This window comes from Cyanistes caeruleus, chromosome 10, assembly GCF_971803275.1.
Source record: "Cyanistes caeruleus chromosome 10, bCyaCae1.hap1.1, whole genome shotgun sequence".
NCBI lineage: Eukaryota > Metazoa > Chordata > Aves > Passeriformes > Paridae > Cyanistes > Cyanistes caeruleus.
The window spans coordinates 2,589,200-2,611,292 of record NC_141710.1 but is presented as its reverse complement, the minus strand read 5'-3'; the positions used below and the strand labels follow the sequence as shown (position 1 = coordinate 2,611,292).

Here is a 22,093-nt window from a genome sequence, read left to right as displayed (position 1 = left end):
TGTGATTAATTACACCCTGATTTACTGAGATCAGAATAGATGGGACCAGAGATGGGCTATGTACAAAATAATAAGTATTATTCACATAAGCCTCTTAGTTCATGTAAATTGTAAATTTTCAAATGCTGGCAAAGGGAGTTCTTTTCATTGCCACAGTTTCTCTGGCTGTAATTAGTCCTGTAGGAGGATTATTCCTTCTCTTATCATTAGTAAGAAATAAAAGATAATTTGCCACAATGATGTAGACTTCAGTGCCATTGATGGCTGTGGCTGGTGGGATTTCCACATCAGAACAAGGGATTTACGGGACAGCACAGCCCACAGAGTGCTGTGAGCTGGAGATTATCCGTGCCTCTCTCCTGCTCCTTTCCAGCCATTATCAAAACATTTGTGTGGGGAATGTGTTTGGCTGCTGGCTGGACGCTGATACAAAGCTGCCAGCGCTGGGTCCAGCTGTGCAGATGCTGAATTTTAGTGCTGCCAGTCCTGGGCCATCAGTGGGAACAGAACCTTCTTGGGTGGCTGGAATCCTGCCCTCAGATCCACCACAATCATGCCGTCAGTGTTAGCTTCCATATTTCTAGATCTATTAATTATATCATTTATATATTCATATAGTAATACATTTATATTATTTATATATTTATATATTTATATAAAATATAAATAAAACAATAAAATAAATAAATAAATAAAATAAATAATTAAATAAAATATATATAATATATTTTATTATTATAATATTTATTGTATATTATTTATAATTTTTATTAATATTTCCAGAATATTACAGATATTTCTGCACTGCCTTAGTGTGTGACTCTGAGCTCCACAGAACGTGGTAGCAAGTTCTCCTCACAGCTCAGGCAGACACTACAATCCTTTCCCAGCCCCAGAACCAAGGGCACCGCTGCAGCTCCAGGCCCAAGAGGTGCAAACAGCAGGAAATTGAGGAGAGCAACCTGGGAGGATGGGACTGCAAACCTGGAGCTGGAATTGCACAATTAACCCCAGGATGGAAATGGAGCACAACTCATAAAAGTGTGAGAACTCATGAAACACCATCTTGGGTCCATTTTGGGTCCATCCTGGTCCATCCTGGCTCCATCCTGGTCCATCCTGGTCCATCCTGGTCCATCCTGGCTCCATCCTGGCTCCATCCTGGCTCCATCCCGGGTGTATCCTCAGCCAGGCTCTTGCACTGCCCAGGGTGTATCCTTTGAAGGCCTTTTAATAAATCCCGACTTTATTCCTTTAACTCTGGCCAGTCTGTTCCAGGGAACCTCTCTGGGCACCAGCAGCGCCCTGGGACTGTTTGTCCTGCTGCCATGCCCAGCCCTGCCCTGGGTCCCCGCGTGTCCTGAGGTCACTCACAGGACAGATGGCACGGGTGGCACGGGTGGCACAGGTGGCACGGGTGGCACAGATGGCACGGATGGCACGGGTGGCACAGGTGGCACGGATGGCATGGGTGGCACGGGTGGCATGGGTGGCACGGATGGCACAGGTGGCACGGATGGCACGGGTGGCACAGGTGGCACGGATGGCACAGGTGGCACGGGTGGCACGGATTGCACAGGTGGCACGGGTGGCACGGATGGCACAGGTGGCACGGATGGCACGGGTGGCACAGGTGGCACGGATTGCACAGGTGGCACGGGTGGCACGGATCGCACAGATGGCACAGGTGGCACGGGTGGCACGGATGGCACAGGTGGCACGGATGGCACGGGTGGCACGGATGGCACAGGTGGCATGGGTGGCACGGGTGGCACGGATGGCACAGGTGGCACGGGTGGCACGGGCAGCTCCCAGCCTGGCAGGGAATTCACCCTGGTACCAGCTGGGCCACCAGAAGAGAGCCTTGGCCAAGGCATTTACCTGGAGATCACCTGCTGGCAGAGCCCCCGGCTGCTCTGGCAATGCCGAGGTGACACGGGGTGCGGGTCCCCTCTGTCTGGCTGTGCCACACACGGGTCTCACGGGTATCGTGTGGTACCCACACTCAGCCCAGCACATTGCTCCAGGAAACTCGGAAAAGCCTTTTCCCCAGGGACCAAACCCCATCCTACTCCAAGTAAATCGCTTCAGATTCCACATTTGCACATTTGGGTTCTGGTAATTCCCTTTTTTTTTTTTTTTATTTCTTTATTTTTTCCAGCGGAGAAGCCACAGTTTCACCAGCAGCTGTGCAATTCCAGCCACGTTCCCAGATTATCAAGGAGAAAGATGTGCTGCACTTTCCCCCAAATGAGTTGGCAAGTCCTTTAGCCCCAACAAATAGCAAGTGATGTGATTTTCCAGGTGAAATCAAACAGATCAAACCCATTTTGCATTATCAACATGACTTTTTGACACATTTTCAGCAAATGAAATGAAATGAAATGAAAGATCCCACAGCATTCTCCTGGAAAAACTGGCAGCCCAAAGCTTGGACAGGCACATTTTTTGCTGCATTAAAAACTCCCTGGATGGATGCACCTCAAACCCTGTGACCAATTCTGGACACCTCACTCCATGAAAGAAATTGGAGGGCATGTCCAGAGAAGGACAACAAAGTTGGTGAAGGGTCTGCTTTCCATCCCTATTTTTTATCTAAAATGCAGAGTCTCAGGTGGCTGACCTCTTGTGCCACCTGCCCAGTTACATTCATGGTCTTCAGAAATGCTGGTAATTAATGTCATGGTAATTAATGCTGGTAATTAATGTCATCATCCTGTCCATCCCTAACCCACCATAGCCTGAGCAGCCCAGAGGGAAGGCAAGAAGCAGACAGCTCTCCCAAAGTGCAGGGGTTTGGTGTGAAAAAACCCAACGACTTGAAGGTTGTTCAAGCAGAAATACTCTGAGCTGCCTCCTCCCCAGTCAGTAGTAAACAACTGATTAAAAGAGAAAAAAAAAGAAGGGGGATATCAGGCTTCATGCTCTCCTTTCCAGTCCTAATAGCAATCAAGCTGCAGGAAATTGGACAAATTCGCTTTTTATTTGCAATCAGAGGAGAGAAAAATTCCCTTGAGAGCAGAACAGTGGGGTGTTTTTTTTCCATCTGGGTCAGCACATCAAATCATTAAAATGACTGAGAGCGCTCTCCTTACTGGAGGGTGGGATATGACCCGAAATTAGATTTTAAGGAACTTTAACTGATAAGAAATACTTTGCTAGAGAGCAGGAAAGGTGAAGCTTGAGCTGCCAACCAGCTACAGAGTAAAGTCTGGGGCAGCCCGTGCTCTTCACGGCTTTCCTCTGGGAGCTCTGCCGGCCGAGCTGAGCGCGCATGGTTCAGGTGCTGCCCGCGGTCCTGCCCTGCCTTTAGCGATCCTCGCAGCGCCCCTGCGAGCTCCCGCAGCCCGGCCGAGCCCTCCAGGGCGCACCGGGGGCTCCGGGCTCGGCGCTGCCGCTCACCTGCGCTCAGGTGCGGCCGGGGGGCGCGGAGCCAGCCGGAGCCAGCTCGGATCCAGCCCGGAGCCAGCTCTGATCCAGCTCTGATCCAGCTCGGAGCCAGCTCTGATCCAGCCCGGAGCCAGCTCTGATCCAGCTCTGATCCAGCTCGGAGCCAGCTCTGATCCAGCTCTGATCCAGCTCTGATCCAGCCCGGAGCCAGCTCTGATCCAGCTCTGATCCAGCTCGGATCCAGCTCTGATCCAGCTCGGAGCCAGCTCTGATCCAGCGCGGATCCAGCTCTGATCCAGCCCGGATCCAGCCCGGAGCCAGCTCGGAGCCAGCTCTGATCCAGCTCAGATCCATCTCGGAGCCAGCTCTGATCCAGATCGGAGCCAGCTCGGATCCAGCTCGGATCCGGCTCTGATCCAGCTCGGATCCAGCCCGGGGATCCAGCTCAGATCCAGCTCTGATCCAGCTCGGATCCAGCTCTGATCCAGCTCTGATCCAGCTCGGATCCAGCTCTGATCCATCCCGGGGATCCAGCCCTGATGCAGCTCGGATCCAGCGCGGATCCAGCTCTGCTCCAGCCAGGGGATGCCGGCTCCCGGCGCCGGCTGCGGGGATGTCCGGGCCGGGCCCAGCGGTGCCCGAGCCCCGCGGGGAGGCTGGCTGCTGCCGTGTGCCGGGGCTCCGTGGGCAGCCCGGGCTTCTGCAGCAAGCTGCTGGTGCTGCTGCTGTTCTGGCGCTCCCCATCACCCTGCTGCTGCTGCTGCTGCTCAACACCGCGCTCAGCGGCCTGAGCTGCGGGGCTGGGCCCTGGGCACCCCGCTCGGGCCGGCCCCGGGGCCGCCTGCGCCCGGCACGGCCTCAACACCGCCCTCAGCGGTGAGTGCGACCGGCCGGGCCCGGACAGCGAGCACGGGGGTGCGGGGACAGCGGAGAGCTCGGCCCGGAGGGGACGGGACAGCGCCGGGAGCTCCGGGGAGGACACGGGAGGGCACGGGCCAGCCCCACCGAGGGTGCCCAGCCCCACCGAGGGTGCCCAGCCCCACAGAGAATGCCCAGGCCAGCCCCACAGAGGGTTCCCAGCCCCACAGAGGGTGCCCAGGCCAGCCCCACAGAGGGTTCCCAGCCCCACAGAGGGTGCCCAGGCCAGCCCCACAGAGGGTTCCCAGCCCCACAGAAGGTGCCCAGCCCAGCCCCACAGAGGGTGCCCAGCCCCACCGAGGGTTCCCAGCCCCACAGAGGGTGCCCAGCCCCACCGAGGGTTCCCAGCCCCACAGAGGGTGCCCAGCCCCACCGAGGGTTCCCAGCCCCACAGAGGGTGCCCAGCCCCACCGAGGGTGCCCAGCCCCACAGAGAATGCCCAGGCCAGCCCCACAGAAGGTTCCCAGCCCCACAGAGGGTGCCCAGGCCAGCCCCACAGAGGGTTCCCAGCCCCACAGAGGGTGCCCAGCCCCACCGAGGGTGCCCAGTCCAGCCCCACAGAGGGTTCCCAGTCCCACAGAGGGTGCCCAGCCCAGCCCCACCGAGGGTGCCCAGTCCAGCCCCACAGAGGGTTCCCAGCCCCACCGAGGGTGCCCAGCCCCACAGAGGGTGCCCAGCCCCACAGAGGGTGCCCAGGCCAGCCCCCAGGTGCGGTGGGTGCTGCCCCGGTGCGCACAGGCGGGAGAAGCTCGGGCTGTGAGTGGGGAGCGGAGCACGGAGCGGGTGCACTCCCGGCACGCCAGCAGCACCGGGCTGGGGTGAAACTCTCCCTCCCAGCTTCTGTGGTTGTTTTGCTGGGAAAAGCCCAGAATCCCGCAGGCAGCGTTAAGTGTGAGTCCTCATTCAGGCTCCACACCGCGTTTCCAGCGGCTGAGGAAGAGCTCTACAGGCTTTAAAGGATGACAACGGAGCACAGAACCAGCCTCGTTATGTTAGCAAAGACACCGAGACTGCTTATGCACCCTCTAAAGAGATGTTTGCAGCAGCTGCAGTTTGGATGTTTGCTGCCATCTCCTTCCCTCTTGAAGTGATGCAGGGTAACAAGTCAAATGTGTGCATGTGGAACCTTTACTTGGCAAGGAAAGTTTAGCAGGAGTGTGTCAGCATGCAGCAGCATCCCCTGGTACCTGCAGCACCACTTCCACAACGCTGCCTGGGAGGTGTGTGTGGAGGGAAACTGCAAACTCTTAATTCAGCTTGAGAAACTGCTTCCCCTCCAGTGTTTCTGCAGGCAAAAGAAGCCTTTGATTTACTGCCAGTGGTTTTATTGCCCCACTGGTGTCTGCTGGCAGTACCCCAGTAAGTGTCTCTGCAAAGGCTCAGGAGCTGCCTGCCCCCCCTGAGCAGGGCACACCGGGGCACTTGCTGGCACAGGGGGCTTCAGGACAAGGGTTTCATCTGCAGCTCTTCATTATGCAGAGCATGAAAACCCTGTGGGGCTGCACTTCCCCAAGAAGGGCTCAGAAGGCTGCACTTCAGAGCTGGTGGAGGAGCACTAGATCAGCTCCACACTTTGGGCAAATCTAGGTATGAATCTCACATTTTACAGGTGCAGCAAGAATCAAATCTGATGGAGAAGCCAGGATTTTGCTGCAGGTCACACACACACACACACACACACACACACACACACACACACACATATCCCTTCAGACAGATGTGCTTAATTATTGATCAGCATTTATAACTGACTGGTTTTGGTGTTTAAACACCCCCAGCTTTTGGTGAGTGGGGTCAGGCCCTCAGCACCTCTCGCTCTTGGGGGGACACCTCCAGTGCCAGTCCTTGCCCACCTTGTTTCCAAAGCCAGTGGCATCAGTCTCATCCATAGCTTGAAATATTGGAAATATTAAATATTCTGGGGGGAGATAGAGCAAAGCCTTCATTCATTCATTTTTGCTGACACAAGTGTCTGCTTTGGTGCAGGCATCATCTCACTCATCTCCCTGGCTGTGCTTTCGTGCGAGCGTTACTGCACCATGACCAGAACAACAGAGGCTGACACCACCAACTACAGGCAAACATGGACTGGCATCATCCTATCCTGGACATACTCCTTGCTCTGGGCTCTCTCCCCTCTTTTTGGCTGGAGCAGCTATGGGCCTGAAGGACCAGGGATAACCTGCTCTGTGAACTGGCATTCCAAGGATGCCAACAACGCATCCCACATCATCTGTCTTTTCATCTTTTGCCTCGTAATCCCTTTTGCCATCATTGTCTGTTCCTGTGGGAAGCTGCTCTGTGCTGTCAGACAGGTGAGTTGATTCTTCCTTTTGACTGTGACCCCAAGGCAGGCAGAAGCTGATGATCACCTCGATCACCCTTAGAACTCCTCTGCTGTCAGATGTGCTGCCACCCCTGGAGACTGCCTCTCCTGGGACTGTCCTGGTGACAGGCTCCAGCCTACCAGGGCTTTAAAGGTCATACTCAGGTGTGTACAGCTGCAGCTGATGCCTTGGGGTGGCTCCCTGGAACAGAGGCCAGACAAAGTTAAGAGAATAAAGTGGGTGTTTATTGAAGGCCCTCAACAGGCACACCTTGGGCAGTCAGAAACCTCCCAGAGGCTGCACCCAAGCTGGAAGATGGTCACAAGTTTCTCAGGCAATTACAAGTTTGGTCCATTTCCATCTCAGGGGTTGATGCTCCAATTCCAGCTTCAGCTAATGAAGTCATTTACCCCCAGTTTGCTCCCCCAATTCACTTTTGTTTATTCTTTCAGGGCCTGAGGCTGTGGGGTGTCCTTAGGTTCCTGGCCCAGAGGAGCTGTTTTGTCTGAATGAAATGGGAGAACAGGGGCTGACAGGTCATGGAGCTCAGAGTTATACTCTAAAGCAGTACAGGGTCTGAAAAATATAAAAGCTAAAACCCTATGACAGCATGACAAATGAGGGAAGTTTTCCAGAGTGAAGATAATAGATACTTTGAATTACCCCTAACTAAAACTAGGAAAGATTGACCTATCTCGATGAGATTGGTCCTAGGATTGAAATCTGCAGGAATGCTATGGAGGGGTGAGCATTAGCAGCAGCTGATAGCCATGGTCGGTGTGGGAGCTGTGGTTTCTGAAGATCAGTGCTTCTCTTCTGAAAGCAGAAAAGTGAACCCTGCCAAAATAGGCTGCGAAGAAAATAGTCACATATAACCAAGCTGCTGGCAGGATCAGGCAAAGCAGGAAGATGTAACTGAACAAACAGAAACTGTGAGAGAGACCCGTGACATGCAGATAACCCTGGACACAAAGCAAAGCCAGTCCTTTAATGACCATGAGCTTTTATTATTTTTGCCAAGATAAGGAATATTAGCTTTAAATATTGCTACCCCAGTGGAACATTTGGTACCAAACACCATCAGGCAGCTGGAAGTGCCAGTGCAGAGGTTTTTCTCCTTTGTGAAGAACATCTGCTTTTAGCCACAAGTCCTGGGGAGCGATGGACCAGCACTGGCTGCTCCAGTGATGATGCTGGGAGAGACTGGTGAACGTGGCAGCCCCTCCTTGGGGACCAGCCTGTGGGCAGGCAAGGACTCCCTCCCAGCACAAAGGGATCATCCACCCCCTAAACTCCTCCAAGCTGGGTCCCTGCACCCTGGGAGCCCTCCCCAGGCTCCAGCCCCATCCGTGTTCCCAGACCTGGCTCGGGCTCACCTCGTGCAGCGAGCACCTGAAAGATTAGAGGGAATTAGATAAAGATCATCATTCTGTGGGCTATATTTGTAGATGTAAATATTTAATTTAAGCTTATTATTGCTCAGGGACTTTGGGCAGAAGCAAATTAAATCAGTGGAGATGTTTAAATTAATTCCCATACACCCCCCCCCCCCCAGCCCATTGTCTTGTTACAAATACCTTTAATTCCCCACAAAAGCCAGCTCAGTCCTCCCTGGTAATTCTTTGCTGGGAACAGCTGCTCCTGCGTCACCATGGACCAGTCCCCTAAGTGCAGGCAAGGGCTGGATTTCATAGGACTTCAGTGTGTTTCCATCTTTTAAAGGTAAAAATTCTGTTTTAGAGCTGCTGATGTTGCAAAGTATTCCCAGAAGCTGGGGCTGCAGCAGGTCCTGCCTGCAAGAGAGGCTCTCCAAAGTTCCTCCAAGGGCAAAAAACAGCAAGCAAACCTGCTTTCCTATCAAAGGTTGTGCTGTCTGACGTGGCTGAGTGATCCCCAGAGCTTGGACAAGCTCTCCTGGCTCTGCCCTCTCCAGTGCCAGCAGAACCTTTATTTCTGCTGGAGCTGCACCTGTGCAGCAGCACTGAGAGGCCCAAGTTTTTACATGAAATCCTCTTCCCACTGATGCAGCCACCACAGAAAATGTTACATTTGGGCTCAGGAGAGCTGTCTGTTTTCAGGACAGCTGTGGGCATTGGGCAGGGTGCGTTAGAGCAGCAGTTCAGGCAGCAGCAGAGCACAGCAGCTTTAGCAGAGCTCTCTGTGAATGCAGGGAGCAGTGGGATCTCTGCAGTGACCTGAGCTGCTCCATCAGGAACCACGGTGCTGTGGAACAGGGACACGGTGCTGGCAGGGGCTGTGACCCTTCCTACCAACAGCTCTAAAGGTCAGGAGCTGTCTTTCCTGTCTGGTCCTGCAGAAACCCCAAAACATGAGAAAATAATACGAATTTTTTTCTGTCTGGATCTAAATGATCCTTTCAGGAAGGGGGATTTTCCATGAATGGGTAAAGTCAGAGCTGGATGGTCCTGTGGATGCACCTGGGCTCGTTTGGGAAGCCAGGAGGGAGGGAAGGTGCAGGGGAAGAAGCCTCAGAGCCTCTCTCCTGCCTCCCATCCCCTGTGCCATGCCTGTTCCTGCCCCAGGATGCTCCCAGCTGCTTGTGCTGCTGCCCAGGATCCCCCAAGGCAGCAAAGTGCAGAAGCAGCAAAATCCCTGGTGTATGTAAGAGAGAGAGGAAAAAAAGAACAAAATAAGCTTCACATGCCAGCTTAATATTTAAGGAACTGAACAACAGACATTTGTGCTTTTAGGAGATCCTAAATTACAGGGAACGCTCTGTAAGCCTTTAATGGTGCTTTCAGCTCCTGCCTGTAACTGAGATCATCCCCAGCACTGACAGGAGTGAAACTGTGCTGGGAGATCAGGGTGCTTGCTTTCAGCCAGGCATGGCAAATTGTATCCTTTTGCTTGACATTTGTATTTCCATGCTCTGATTTCTGCCCTGGTTGTCATCACGGGGGATATGCAGGGATGCTTAAACTCTTGGAAATGGCTCCCATTCCCACTGTATTGCTTCAAGGTCACAGTTTCCTTAAACGTGATGGCCATTTTCACCACTAAGAGCAGATCTGGTTTTCCTCCCCTGTCTTGTTTGAGGCTTGCAGGGAATGGCCAGAGGGAAGGGTTTGCTCTGAGCCATTTCCAGTGAGTACCACAGGAGCTGGGATGTATTACAGCACACTGTCGACAAGAAATCTGAATTCTGAAAACAACCATTAGAAAATGAGGGCTATCTAGTTTCCAATCACATTCATCTTTAGTCTTAATTATCTCCTTTCTGAGAAGTCTTTCTGTTTTGATACAGATGTCACAGCCTTCTGGTGAAGGACTGTGCAGGGCCCAGGCAGAAGCAAAAAGAGGGCTGCTGCTTTCCTGGGGAATCAGGAGCACGATGCAGGTGTGCCCTGGCACACAGCTGGGTCAGGGGGTTCATCTCTGCTTCCTTGGCCTCACCACAGTGCCCCAGGGGATGGCAGGAGGTGGCTGTGTCCCCCATGTCCTGTCCCATTCTTGAAAGGCAGAAATCTGCCAGCTGGGGATTGCTGCAGAGAGCAGGGATGCTCTAGGGTGGCCTTGGTGGTGTCAGCAGAGCCTGGAGAGCGTGTTACTGCCCCTAGAGCTGAGTGTGCAGCTCCAGAGCAGCTCACAGGATCCATGCCACAGCAGGGAAGCTGTAATCCCTCAGCCCAGATCACTTCAGGAGAATGACAGAATTTATGGAGGTTTGGAAATGGAAGCAGCAGCCAAGCTGAGCAAGCTGTGAGGAGCAGAACAGCAAATCTGCCTCTTTCTCTGAGAGCCCAGTGCCCTGGGAAGGGCTGGCAGCCACAGCAGGGGCACAGGCTGTCAGGGTAACCTGTTCCAGAGCTGCTTGCAGCAGGACAAACCCTCTGGGCCGTGCAGAGGGGGACAGACTCATCCTCATCCAAAGCCCCCTGGCTGGTCTGAAAAGCTTGGTCGTGTCTGTAACTTCTGCAAACCCCTCCAGGCAGCAGAAACAGTGCACATGGGCTCTCAAACACAGCTTTGGCAGTGCAAACAATTCATGGGCTGCCAAGAAACAGAAGTTTAGAATTTCCTCTAGTACCAGGGCTTGGGAGCCAGCATTGTGTTCACCCCGAGCTCGGGATGCCCTGAATGAAGGGCTCTCCTGTGTTTCATCACCTTGCACAGCCCAGGAGTGGTGTGTAAAGATGCCCTGGTAAAATAAACACCTGCCTGGGCAAACCACCTGCTCAAACATGATCTGCATCCCAGGGTCTGGCTGGAAATGGCCAGCTCACCAAAAGCAACACACAGGCAAAACTCACGAATCCTGCAGGAGAGCCCATTCTGCTGCCAGGTTTTGGAACAGCTGTAGGCAGCACATGCGACCTTAGAAATGCTGGCTGGAAACAGATAAATCATCTTGTGAGCACAGGGGTTAGAAAGTCATTAGTCAGAGCCATTGACAAGCTGAGTCCTCTCACATGACTTGTCACAATGCAAATATAATCAATTCCAGTTTGTGTCACTGTATTAGTGTGCTTGGGCTTTTTTCCCCTTTAATTCACAGACAACCTGCTCTTCTGTTACCTCCTTGACAAATTAATCTGAGGGCCTGCCTTCAAATCATTGACTGGTGTTCATCCAAGCAGATCAGTGCAAGGCTCAATATTCTGCTTTTCTGCACAGACTCCTGCCCTGGGTTGAGTCAAATCTACCTCGAGCAGTAATCACAGGCAGGAAAAGCCAACACCTTGCCATGGTTTCCACTCTGCCCCCTTGGTCCCCCAAGTGTTATGGAAAAGAAAAAAGTGCAGCAAGGAGACATTTGATGTGTTACACATTGATTTCTTTATGTCAATTAACAAGTTGCTAATTCTGAGGTAATGGCTTTGTACAGCATGGGCAGGAGACACTGGGGGAGAAATTGTTTTCCAGCAATTCCCTCCCACTGGCAGGAAGGGTGTTAGTGTTCAGGAACACAGAATCACAGAATGATTATATGAAAGTGCTTTATGAAGAGCTCTGGGTGTCAGGGGTACACAGACCCAAATCTGACCCCACTTGGTTTTGAGCTGAACATGTTTTATACTCTATATAACTTACATATTAATTATTAAATTTACATTGTTCTATTGTTCTAAATTTACATTATTCTATGCATTGATTTTACCCTAGCATGGATTTCTCATGATCCCCCCCAGCCCCCTAACATTGTTCCTCATGTTCTGTAAACAATAATTATATCTAATCACATCTAACAATTCTATCATTTATCATGTACTGACTACACAGGTGCAGTTTCACATGATCTTAGCAAGCACAAGACCTAACATTTCCCAGGGCCTACTTTTAACACTTTTCCCAGGGCTTGCCAAGCCTAATTTTCTTTCTAATTCCCCAAATTTTCTATGAGTTTAAAATCTTTTGCTATCAAGGGGAAGGGGTGATGACATTACTCCTGAGTATGAATAGCCACCATGAACCGAGGCTGAGCTGGGTGTGTGAGGCACACACATTCCCAAAGGCAGAAATTGTGACAGATAAACACTGGAACACCTCAGACACCGGGAAGAGAAAATCAGTCTTGAGACAGCTGAGCCCAGAAGAACTGCAGGAACCACACAAGTCAGTGATGGAAGAGGGAATGCACCTTGGATCAATCCAGGTGCGGGATAACCAAGGAATTGTCTCTCTTGGCTCCAGCTGTGTTCGGTGCCAGTGAAAGGCTGCTGGGAGATGTTTCTGTATTTCCCTGCTCAGACGGTAGCAGGAGCTCTGCCCATTCCAGATCTCGGCTTGGTTCTTCATCTGAGCTCCCGTGGTTGGGCTCTGCTGCAGCTCCCCTGCCCAGAGCTGCCTGAAGGACTCTTCTCTCTTCTCTCCTCTCTCTTCTCTCTTCTCTCTTCTCTCTTCTCTCTTCTCTCTTCTCTCTTCTCTCTTCTCTCTTCTCTCTTCTCTCTTCTCTCTTCTCTCTTCTCTCTTCTCTCTTCTCTCTTCTCTCTTCTCTCTTCTCTCTTCTCTCTCCTCTCTCCTCTCTCCTCTCTCTTCTCTCTCTTCTCTCTCTTCTCTCTTCTCTCTCTTCTCTCTTCTCTCTCTTCTCTCTTCTCTCTTCTCTCTCTTCTCTCTTCTCTCTTCTCTTTTCTCTCTTCTCTCTTCTCTCTTCTCTCTTCTCTCTGTGGACACTGAAGATCTGACACCTACGTGTGACTCCTTCTTGGGGCTACCCAAAAACAGAGGCCAGACAAAATCAAGGGAATATGAAACAATTCTATTTATTGAGGGGCCTTCAGGTACATTTAGGGCAGACAAAGCCCCCCAGGGGCTGCACCCAAAAATGGATGATGGGTCACAGGTTTTCACACTTTTATCAGTTTGGTCCATTTGCACATTGGGGGTTCATCTTCCAATTCCAGCTTCAGGGAATGAACTCATTTACCCCAAGTTTGCTGCCCCAGCTCCCTTTTGTTTCCATCTCTCAGGCCTGAGGCAGTGAGGTGTCCTTGATTGCCAGGCCTGGAGAGGAATTGCTGTGTCTGAGCAAAATGGGAAAGCAGCAGCTCACACTGTGTGTGGAGTTTGGAGTTACACACTAAAGAACTGCAGGATTACAGATACATGACAAATATAAAAGCTAAAATCCTAAGGCATCATGTGAATAGAAAGCACATGTGCAAGGAGGGCCAGAGCCCAGGTGCTGGCCAGGCTCTGGAGAAATGGGCAACGCTTCCACCCCTTTGGGATACTGTGATTCCCTGGAGGATCTGCTTAAAGAGGGACTGGACTGTCCTCAGGCTCTCTGAGAGCTGGAGGGGAGATACCCACAGCATCATTGTCCAGCAGCAGTCACACCCCTGATGAGCACGTTAAGGACTTTTCTAGCTGAAAACACAGCAGCCGTGATTTTTATTTTTTCCCTCCTATAGCACAAATATTTTTCCGCAGGTGCTTCCGAGCGTGGGAGGAGTCGGAGCAGGAGGGAAGCAGAGCCTTGCAGAGCTCTCTCCCTTAGGACAGCAGGGAGAGCTGTGCCCTGCAGGCTGAGCTGCCCTGCCCTGGCTCCTCCTGTGCTCTGCTGTCCCACATAACCCTGGGGAAGGGCCCTGCTCTCCAGGAGAGGAGCACACTCCCACCACACTCACTGCTGACTGAAGCATCAGTGCAGGATGCAGGAGGAGGGGAACCAAACCTGAGTGAACATCAGAGGTGCTGAGATGTTTTAATAACCATTCTCAGTCACAGATGGGCTGTGCAGAGGCATAACTCCAAAGAATATCCCTGCACAGGAAGCCTGGAATCACCCTGGCTGTGTTACAGGGAGCTCAGGGACTAAGAAGAACGTGTAGAGCCCAGCAAACCCCCAGCAGCGCTGCATCGGTGCTCCAACCTCTGCAAACAACAGCCAGGATGAGTCATTTTAATATTCTGGTGTTTGAAATGAAAAAGTACCCCCTTTAGTGATTACAAGACCTCTCCTTACAGGCCTCTGTGTTTATAACAGCGAGGGACTGAATTGAGATTTCAATTTTGATCTTAAATCATGTGGTTCACCCTTGAGAGGACAGGGGTGGGTGTGAGAGGATGCTGTGAGCACTTCAAAAGATATCTGAGCCAGAGATCTCCTCCCTTGCACACCACAGGGCCCTCACTGACTCCTCTAGCCCCTTCCAAGCCCTCTCAGAAACGAGAAAAATTACTGCTGCAGAGGTGAAAGACATCAGCCCAGCAGAGGTGAAAGACATCAGCCCAGCAGATGGAAATGGATTTCTTCCCTCTCTCCTCTCTCCTCCCCACAAGCTTTGGCTGAGGTCTGTGTTAACACTGAAACAGCATCTTCCACAGAGCCATCAGCAGTGGATGGTCCCTGCACGTGGTCCCCTGCCAGCCTGAGACCACCCTCCTTTGCTTACAGCCAGCCTTAGTGCTTTTGGCCAAATTTCCACAGTTTGAACATTTTAAATTTCATTTTTTCACAACTTTGACATTTCTTGTTCATTCACTTACCACAGGAGGTTTTCCACAGCCTTCATTTACAGGAAAAGAAGAGCTGATTTGCAGAGGCAAATCTTCACCCAGCTCTTAGTGCAGGGCAGCACCAGGAGCACAGCCTGAGGCTCAGAAGTTTTGTTTGGACCCACCAGACTGGGGGGTGTCCTCTTTGCTGTATGAACAGGCAAATCTGGGATATTTTGGTGCAAACCCAGCTCATTAAGGCACAAGAACACACCCTGGATTTAGGTTTGAAGCTGAGGCAGAAGCATCTGTGGGATTTGGAACACATTTGGTACATCATGAATGGTCACATTTGTCATCTGGTTTCCTTTCCCTGGCACAGCCAAGTGAGGTGGAGCTCTCCAAAGTGTTCCAAGAGCAAGGAGATGCTCAGGGCAACCCAAACTGTGTGTCAGTAACTGAGGCACAAAAAGGTAAAACAGCACAGGAAAAAGGCAGGGGGAATGGAAATGTTTGACTAGAAAAATCAATAACTCATTTGGACTGAAAACACAGTCACTCAGCTGAGATTCTCAGGTAAGCCTGGAGATTCAGGAGCTCTTCACTGTGGGAGCTTCATCAGCCTCCCTGGTGGCTCAGCTCTGCTCCCCAGGCCTGGATGTGATGGGGCAATTTCCATACCCAGTGCTGAAAACACCGATTTTACTTTCCCAGTGAAGTGATGACCCTGTTCTTTCTGTGCCAGCAATATCAGCCAGGGCTTTGCTGTGTCCACAGTGACCTCTGTTTACACCTGTTTGTTTCCTTACTGTTTGTTGTATTAATCCCTCATCCACATCCTTCTGCCTGTGACATCCCAGGGACACCACACAAACACTATCTGAGCATTTCTGCTCCTGCAGTGGGAGGATGGTTGTGTACAGTCCCAATTATGGTCAGTGAAATTTAAGAAAAGGCAAATGAACCACCTCTGCAGGCTGAATCACCACCTTGTGTTTCTCTGCAGGAGAAAACATAAAGAAACTTAGCCAGTAAAAATCAGGACCCATGGGAAGCAAGAGAAAAAAACCCATTGTAAGAGCAATGAAAAGATGGGGCCAGGGCTTCCAGCTCCCCAGTCCTGCTAACTCAGTACCCTGGACCACACATTCAACATACAGGGTGTGTGTGATACAGGGGCACCAGAAATTTTAGGAAACTGAAAAGATCATTTTAGAAGAAGCAGAGACTTGATTTCCAGTGAAGAAAACACAAAGGCTATAAAAGCACATTTTTCATGGCTGTTTTCTCTACCAAAACCTACAGAAATAGTGAGATTTTGAAAATAAATTCCTTGCACGGCAGAATTGAGCTTTAGACTTTTGCCCAAGGCAGAAGCAAAGGACAGTGTACAGCAGGTCAGGGTGCTCCTGTGCCAAACCCCTGCAGAGGAATTGCTGACCCTGAGCCAGGAGCAGCCTGAACTCACTTTCCAATCCTGACTTTCCAATTCCCAGGGCCAGCAGCCAAAGGCAAGCAGGGGCCAGACTTCTGCTCTGAGCTTTCCTGGGAGTTATCAGAACAAAATTAAACTGAAAGCACCATTCATCAGCATCATTTTCACACAGCTCTTTGCTTTTCACCTCCAGAGGGTGATGTGATGCCAGGCACAGCCCACGGTGACGTGCTACAGCCAAGTCACCATCTGCTGATGGGGTGCAGCAACATTTCAAGGTTGCTGGGTTTGATTTAGTTTTGCAGAAGTTTTCTGCATCTGTGCCAAAATAGGAATATTTCAGGTTCCCTTGACTGACCAAGGGAGCCTTGTAGTTGAAAGCAAAAATGCTTCAAGGAGAGTTATAAAAGTGGGAGGATATTCAAACTTTCTGGCCTCATAGGATAAAAATAATAATTTCCTGCTGCTGGCAAGGAAATGGAAACCTTTCCTTGCTTACCCATGGAGCCATTCCCTGGCATCAGCAGTCTGAAAACTGCAAACTTTCCCCTTTTTTTTTTTTTAGGAAAGGATAAAACATTTCAAAAGTCAAGAGAGCGACACCTGGTAGAATTTACCTGAGAAGGGAGCACTGCCCAGGTGGAACATGCAGCAGCAGAAGTGAACCACTGGCTTTAAAAGTGGCCAGAAGCAGCTCTGTGCCTGTGTCCTCCCTGTGCCACCCTGTGCCACCCTGCAGGAGCTGCAGAGATGTGGGGAGCAAACATCACACAGCTCCCAGGGACCCAGCTCAAGGTTCTTAAACACCAGAGCCCTCCTGCCATGCCCAGCCTCACACCAGCCTGATTTCCATCTGGAAGACACCAGAACAACATTTGTCCTCTCTGACCTTATCTGAAGGAAGAGGTTGTTTGGTTTCCTTTTCTGAAATGGATAGAAATCAATAGAACCAAAAGGAGCTTTTGGTTTTCCTTGAGGTGCTCCACATGCGAGCCATCACCCACCACCTGCCCCAGGAGTTTCCTGGCGTGGGGAGGGGACAGGAGGACCTCAGGAAGGCACAAAGGAACTGGGATTTGTGTGGGATTCAGAGCCCTGGCAGCTGGTGCTGATGCCTTTCAGTGCCCTCAAAAAACCAAGCACACACAATGCAAAATGCAGCCCCTCTCTTGTCTCCACCCTCGTTTCCACCCCAGTCCAGCTGCCTGGGCTTCATCACACAGCCTGAGTGAAATACCAAGGTGTGGCAGACACTCAAAAAACCAACACATAGGCAATGTGCCGTACAAAATTCTTGTCAGCTCCATGAGATACAATGCAGGAAGATAAATCTTCTTTCATCTCTTTCACTCTGAGATGTCTGTGAATAAATCTGAGCTACTGATGCCTGTGGGTGGCTCTGAGTGAAATATTCAATTCTCACTAATGGAAATATTTTGATTAACAACTTTATTTGCCTAGTGGCAAATACCACTTTTTTTTTTTTCCTTTTAAATCACAGACAAGTGTCATAAAAGATTTCATTTGCACATTAACAAGATATTTATAAAGTACTTGGTATTTGACTTCTCTCAGCAGGCAATTACAGATATGTTCTATTTTTTGAACAGTTTTGGTTAGGCTTTTTAATTAGTCTCAAGGTGACTTCCAACACTCAAACACATCCCAGCGGATTCCCCATAAAACCCCTTGCAATGATTAATTCCTCCTGCTTACTGCAGCACTTCTCAGGGCAGGCATTGCACAGCAGCCACCAAAAGGTCTGGTTTTCAAAACACACTGAAAATGAGGAAACGAGGCTGAGGCACAGGCCAGCAGTGTTTATGTGCAGGGGGATTTACTTTCAAGTAAGTGTGGGTCCAGAAGAGGAGCGTGGTGTAAATGGTTTTAATTCAAGTGCTGCCTTTTGCCATGGATTTGGGGGAGGAAGTTTTTTCTCCCCCCTGTTATTCATTGCCCCAGTGGGTACAGGGCACCTCATCCTTGCTGGGGATCTCTCCTGGCAGGACCTGGGCAGTGGTGCTGGGAGCTCTGGGAGCTGCTCTCCCCTGGGCACACCAGGGCACATTCCTCCTTCTCCTTCCTCCTCCCCAGGACACTCCAGCTAAAAGCTGGGATTTGGACTAAAATGGAGAAGGCTGGTGTAGATGAAGAGCACTTTTGCTGGTGCTGCTGATGCCTTGGGATTTTAGCTTTTATACTTTTCACATATCTGTAATCCTGCAGTTCTTTAGTGTGTAACTCCAAACTCCACACACAGTGTGAGCTGCTGCTTTCCCATTTTGCTCAGACACAGCAATTCCTCTCCAGGCCTGGCAATCAAGGACACCTCACTGCCTCAGGCTGAGAGATGGAAACAAAAGGGAGTTGGGGCAGCAAACTTGGGGTAAATGAGTTCATTACCTGAAGCTGGAATTGGAAAATGAACCCCCAATGTGCAAATGGACCAAACTGATAAAAGTGTGAAAACCTGTGATCCATCATCCATTTTTGGGGAAATTTGTCTGCCCTAAATGTACCTGAAGGCCCTTCATTAAATGTAACTGCTTTTTATTCCCTTGATTTTGTCTGGCCTCTGGTTTTAGGTGGCCCAGGAAGGCACCAGAGCCCAGCTGTCAGGGACACTGAGCACACAGCAGCCCTGCCCACGCCGGGCAGCTCCTCTGCAGCCAGGCCACTTCAGGGGACACTGCCAGCCCTGCCCTTAGTGCAGCCACCCCAGGAGCTCCCAGGCACCCCCAGTGTCCCCAGAGCAGGCAGTGTCACCTGAACTGCTTTGCTTTACACTTTATTTCACACTGCCTGACCTGTGTCTCTGTCCCACCCAGGTGAGCAGCATGCACAGGGAGCAGCACATCCTGGTGATGGTGATGGTGGTGGTGATGGTGGTGATGGTGATGGTGATGGTGGTGATGGTGATGGTGATGGTGATGGTGATGGTGATGGTGATGATGATGGTGATGGTGATGGTGATGATGATGGTGATGGTGATGGTGATGGTGGTGGTGATGATCATGGTGATGGTGGTGTGTTTCCTCCTCTGCTGGCTGCCCTACACAGCTGTGGCACTCATGGCCACCTTTGGGCAGCCTGGCCTCATCACCCCTGCAGCCAGCATTGTCCCAGCCATCCTTGCCAAGAGCAGCACCGTCTACAACCCCCTCATCTACGTATTTCTGAACAAAGAGCTCAGTGAAATGTTCCCCTTCCTTCCTTTGGATTCCAAGAGGGAAAAAATAGCGAGGGGAGATAAAGAGATCACCTGTGACATTGCTCAAATCCATGAGAGGGAAGCTCTGGAAAAGGGCTCCAAGGAGCAAATCGATTTGACAAATCTGTGTTTTTGGAAGCTGAACAACCAATTCCCCACATGTGCCCACAGCAGAAGATGGCTCTTTCCTTCCCATTGCACAGCTTGACAAAAAGAGAAGAAATCTATGTTCTGTCAAGAGTGGAAGCACCAGAAAGTGTCTGAGGTGACTCAGAGCTGGTGAGGATGTGAGCTCCTGCTGCCCCACCCTGAGCCCCAGCAGAACACATTGCCCACAGTAACTCCTCCTCTTCACACCACCAGCTCTCCCCTCCCTGATTTACTCTTTTAACCCCCCTCAAATCCTTCAGGCACTACTTGGTCCTGCTTTTCCCTCCTGAGAGCTGGTGGGAGCCGTGAGGATCTGCCTGAAAGCACTGCCAGAGGGGCTGGAGCAGGGGACAGAGAATAAAAGTGATGAGCAGAAAGAGCATCAGAGCTCTCCCAGTCCCTCAGCCAGGTCCAGCTCCATCAGCCCACGTGTTCAGGCACATTTCATTGATCTTTGCATTGCTGGGATTACAGCAGGTGGATCACTGGTTTCTCTGAGTCCAGCAAAACCTCCACTTGAAATTATTTTTGGAATCTCTTAGGAAGCACAGACAGTAAATTGCTCACTCTCTCTTGAAAACAAATGATGATGGTAAAAGATTGATTTAAGTCTGTCTTAAATTAGCTGTGAGTGTTTTTACTGGGACATGAGAAATTGCCAGGGAGTGAAAGTTTGACACCATCCATCATCTCCACATCACCCATCAGCTCCACTCGCTGCCACAAACAGCTCAGGGGCTGCAGTCCCTTCTCTGCAGGATTCCCAGACACCTTCCCTGGGACAGGAGCCCCTCTTTCCCTTCTCCTTTGTTAGTAACTTTGGAATAAAGTCTCTCATGAAGCTGCCTGGAGCACTGGAGAGCTGTTGCCATCCCCTGGCAGGGGAGAAGCCCCAAGCACACCAACCCACGAAGGGCAACTCTGACTCACTTCAAACCCTTCCAGCCCTGCTTAGATCCAGAGAGGCAATTCAGAAATCACAGGCTGGAAAGAGCACTCCAAAACAACACAGACTGTGCAGAGGAGTTTTCTACAGACAATTCTAAATTAATCTTTTAACTAAATAGCTTGCTGAGAGGCAGCAGCTAGACACAAATTAAACTGGGTTTATCCATGCCAGACTCCTGAAGTTCACCATAAACTTTTACTACTAGTGCTCCATGCAGGCATCATTTTGTTTGTGGAGGGTTTTTGGTGGTGTTTTTGGTTTGGGATTTTTCTTCAATTCCACTTGGTTTCCATTGCTCAGTTAGTATTTTAGCAGCAATCAGTGCTCAGGGTTCTGTACTCAGTGCAGAATAAGAAGTCAGTAGTCTGGGTTTCTCTGCACTCAGGAGAAAGCCTCAGAGCAGAAGATGCTGCAGCCAGCCAGAAGTGCCAGGCAGCTGAAAGCAGGAGGTGTTGGTCATGCAGAAAATCACATTCAACACCAACAGCACTGCTGAGGCTGTGGAGATCTATAGGAGATGCCTTGACAACTCACACAGCTGACATTGCCCTCTAATTCTGTGCTATTTCTAAAACATCTCTATGTCCAGGCACCCCCCCCTACTTTGGTAAATGCTCAGAAATCTCTAATCAGGCTGGATAAAATCTGAGAACAGGCCAGCTAAAATAACCTTCACATAGAGGAAATGCAGCCAGGCAAGGACTAGGTGAAGGTTAAACAGATGGAAGAGACTCTCAAGCTGTAACAGAAATTTACTGAGGATTAAACAGCTGCAGAAAGGCACCTGGGAAGAGCCACATGAGCTTGACCATGAGGGGATGGGGCAAAGCAAAAACTAGAAAACAGACAGTACTCCCCACGAGTTTTTAAGCTGCTTAATATTTCAGTGCTCAGTGGTGAGAGGCTGATGAAAAATTCACCATTATTACAAAGTAAGCTTTTTAATCCTGAGAAAATGCAATTTCTCATTGGAAAAAAAAAAAAAGGAACCTGATGCAAAAATAGCATAAAACTTTTAAAAAGCCATTTTCCCCAGTAAGCAAGGCTGCTGATGGAAAACCAGCATGATTTTTCACTTGGCTGTTGATAACAAGAGTTGTCAGAGCTTGCTGCCAGCAGCTGTGTCGTACAAAGAATTACCAGTGATGTTGTTTTGGATTCTTGAATGTAGGGAGATCAGTTATCAGCCCCTGCAGCTTTGGGGAGGCCATGCACACAATCCACACCACAGAAAATACCTATTTTCCCAGCAGTTTCCTTACCTTTGTGCTTAGCACATTCCCTCTGCTCTCAGATACACAGAATGTTTTGCCAAGCAAGTGAAAAAAAACAAACCCCTCCAGTTATGGATATTGAACCAACCCCTTCTGAGAACTTAAACCAAATTTTCATCTTTTCCCTGGTCAAACACAAGCCAAACCAGCCAGCATGTTTCTTTGGTAATTCATTTAGTTCAATCCACACTTTTAGCAATGTGATCTCTCCATAACCTGAGTGCAGGCCAGCACGAGGGACTGTCAGCTCCCCAAAATCTCTGTGCCACAGCAGTGTTTTCAGCAGGATCCTGCAGACCTGGAAGCAGGCTGGGGAGCTTTTAGTCCCTTCTATTCTCTGCATTGCCACAAAGTCAGTAATATTTGTAATCAATAAAAACACAGGACAAAAAAAAGTCTGTAACCTGCCCCAAAATTTTGTCTATGGCTCTCTCCCCTCTGTACTGCTCGTGCTGAGGTCAAGGTCTCTTGGCACATTGACATTTTTTTCTACAAAACATTTCAACCTCCAATACAAAATGTTGTCACACCCAGGAACTC

At 50.3% G+C, this 22,093-nt stretch overlaps 1 protein-coding gene across 1 annotated transcript; it reads left to right on the top strand.

The window, feature by feature from the left end:
* Positions 1-4,191: 4,191 nt before the first annotated feature.
* LOC147651186 (opsin-3-like) lies at positions 4,192-19,951 on the top strand. Its single transcript, XM_086843706.1, has 3 exons — positions 4,192-4,266; positions 6,295-6,623; positions 18,798-19,951. Exons 2-3 carry the CDS (start codon positions 6,348-6,350, stop codon positions 19,386-19,388), a joined length of 867 nt encoding a protein of 288 aa, XP_086699832.1. The 5' UTR covers positions 4,192-4,266; positions 6,295-6,347; the 3' UTR covers positions 19,389-19,951.
* The last annotated feature ends 2,142 nt before the right edge of the window (positions 19,952-22,093 follow it).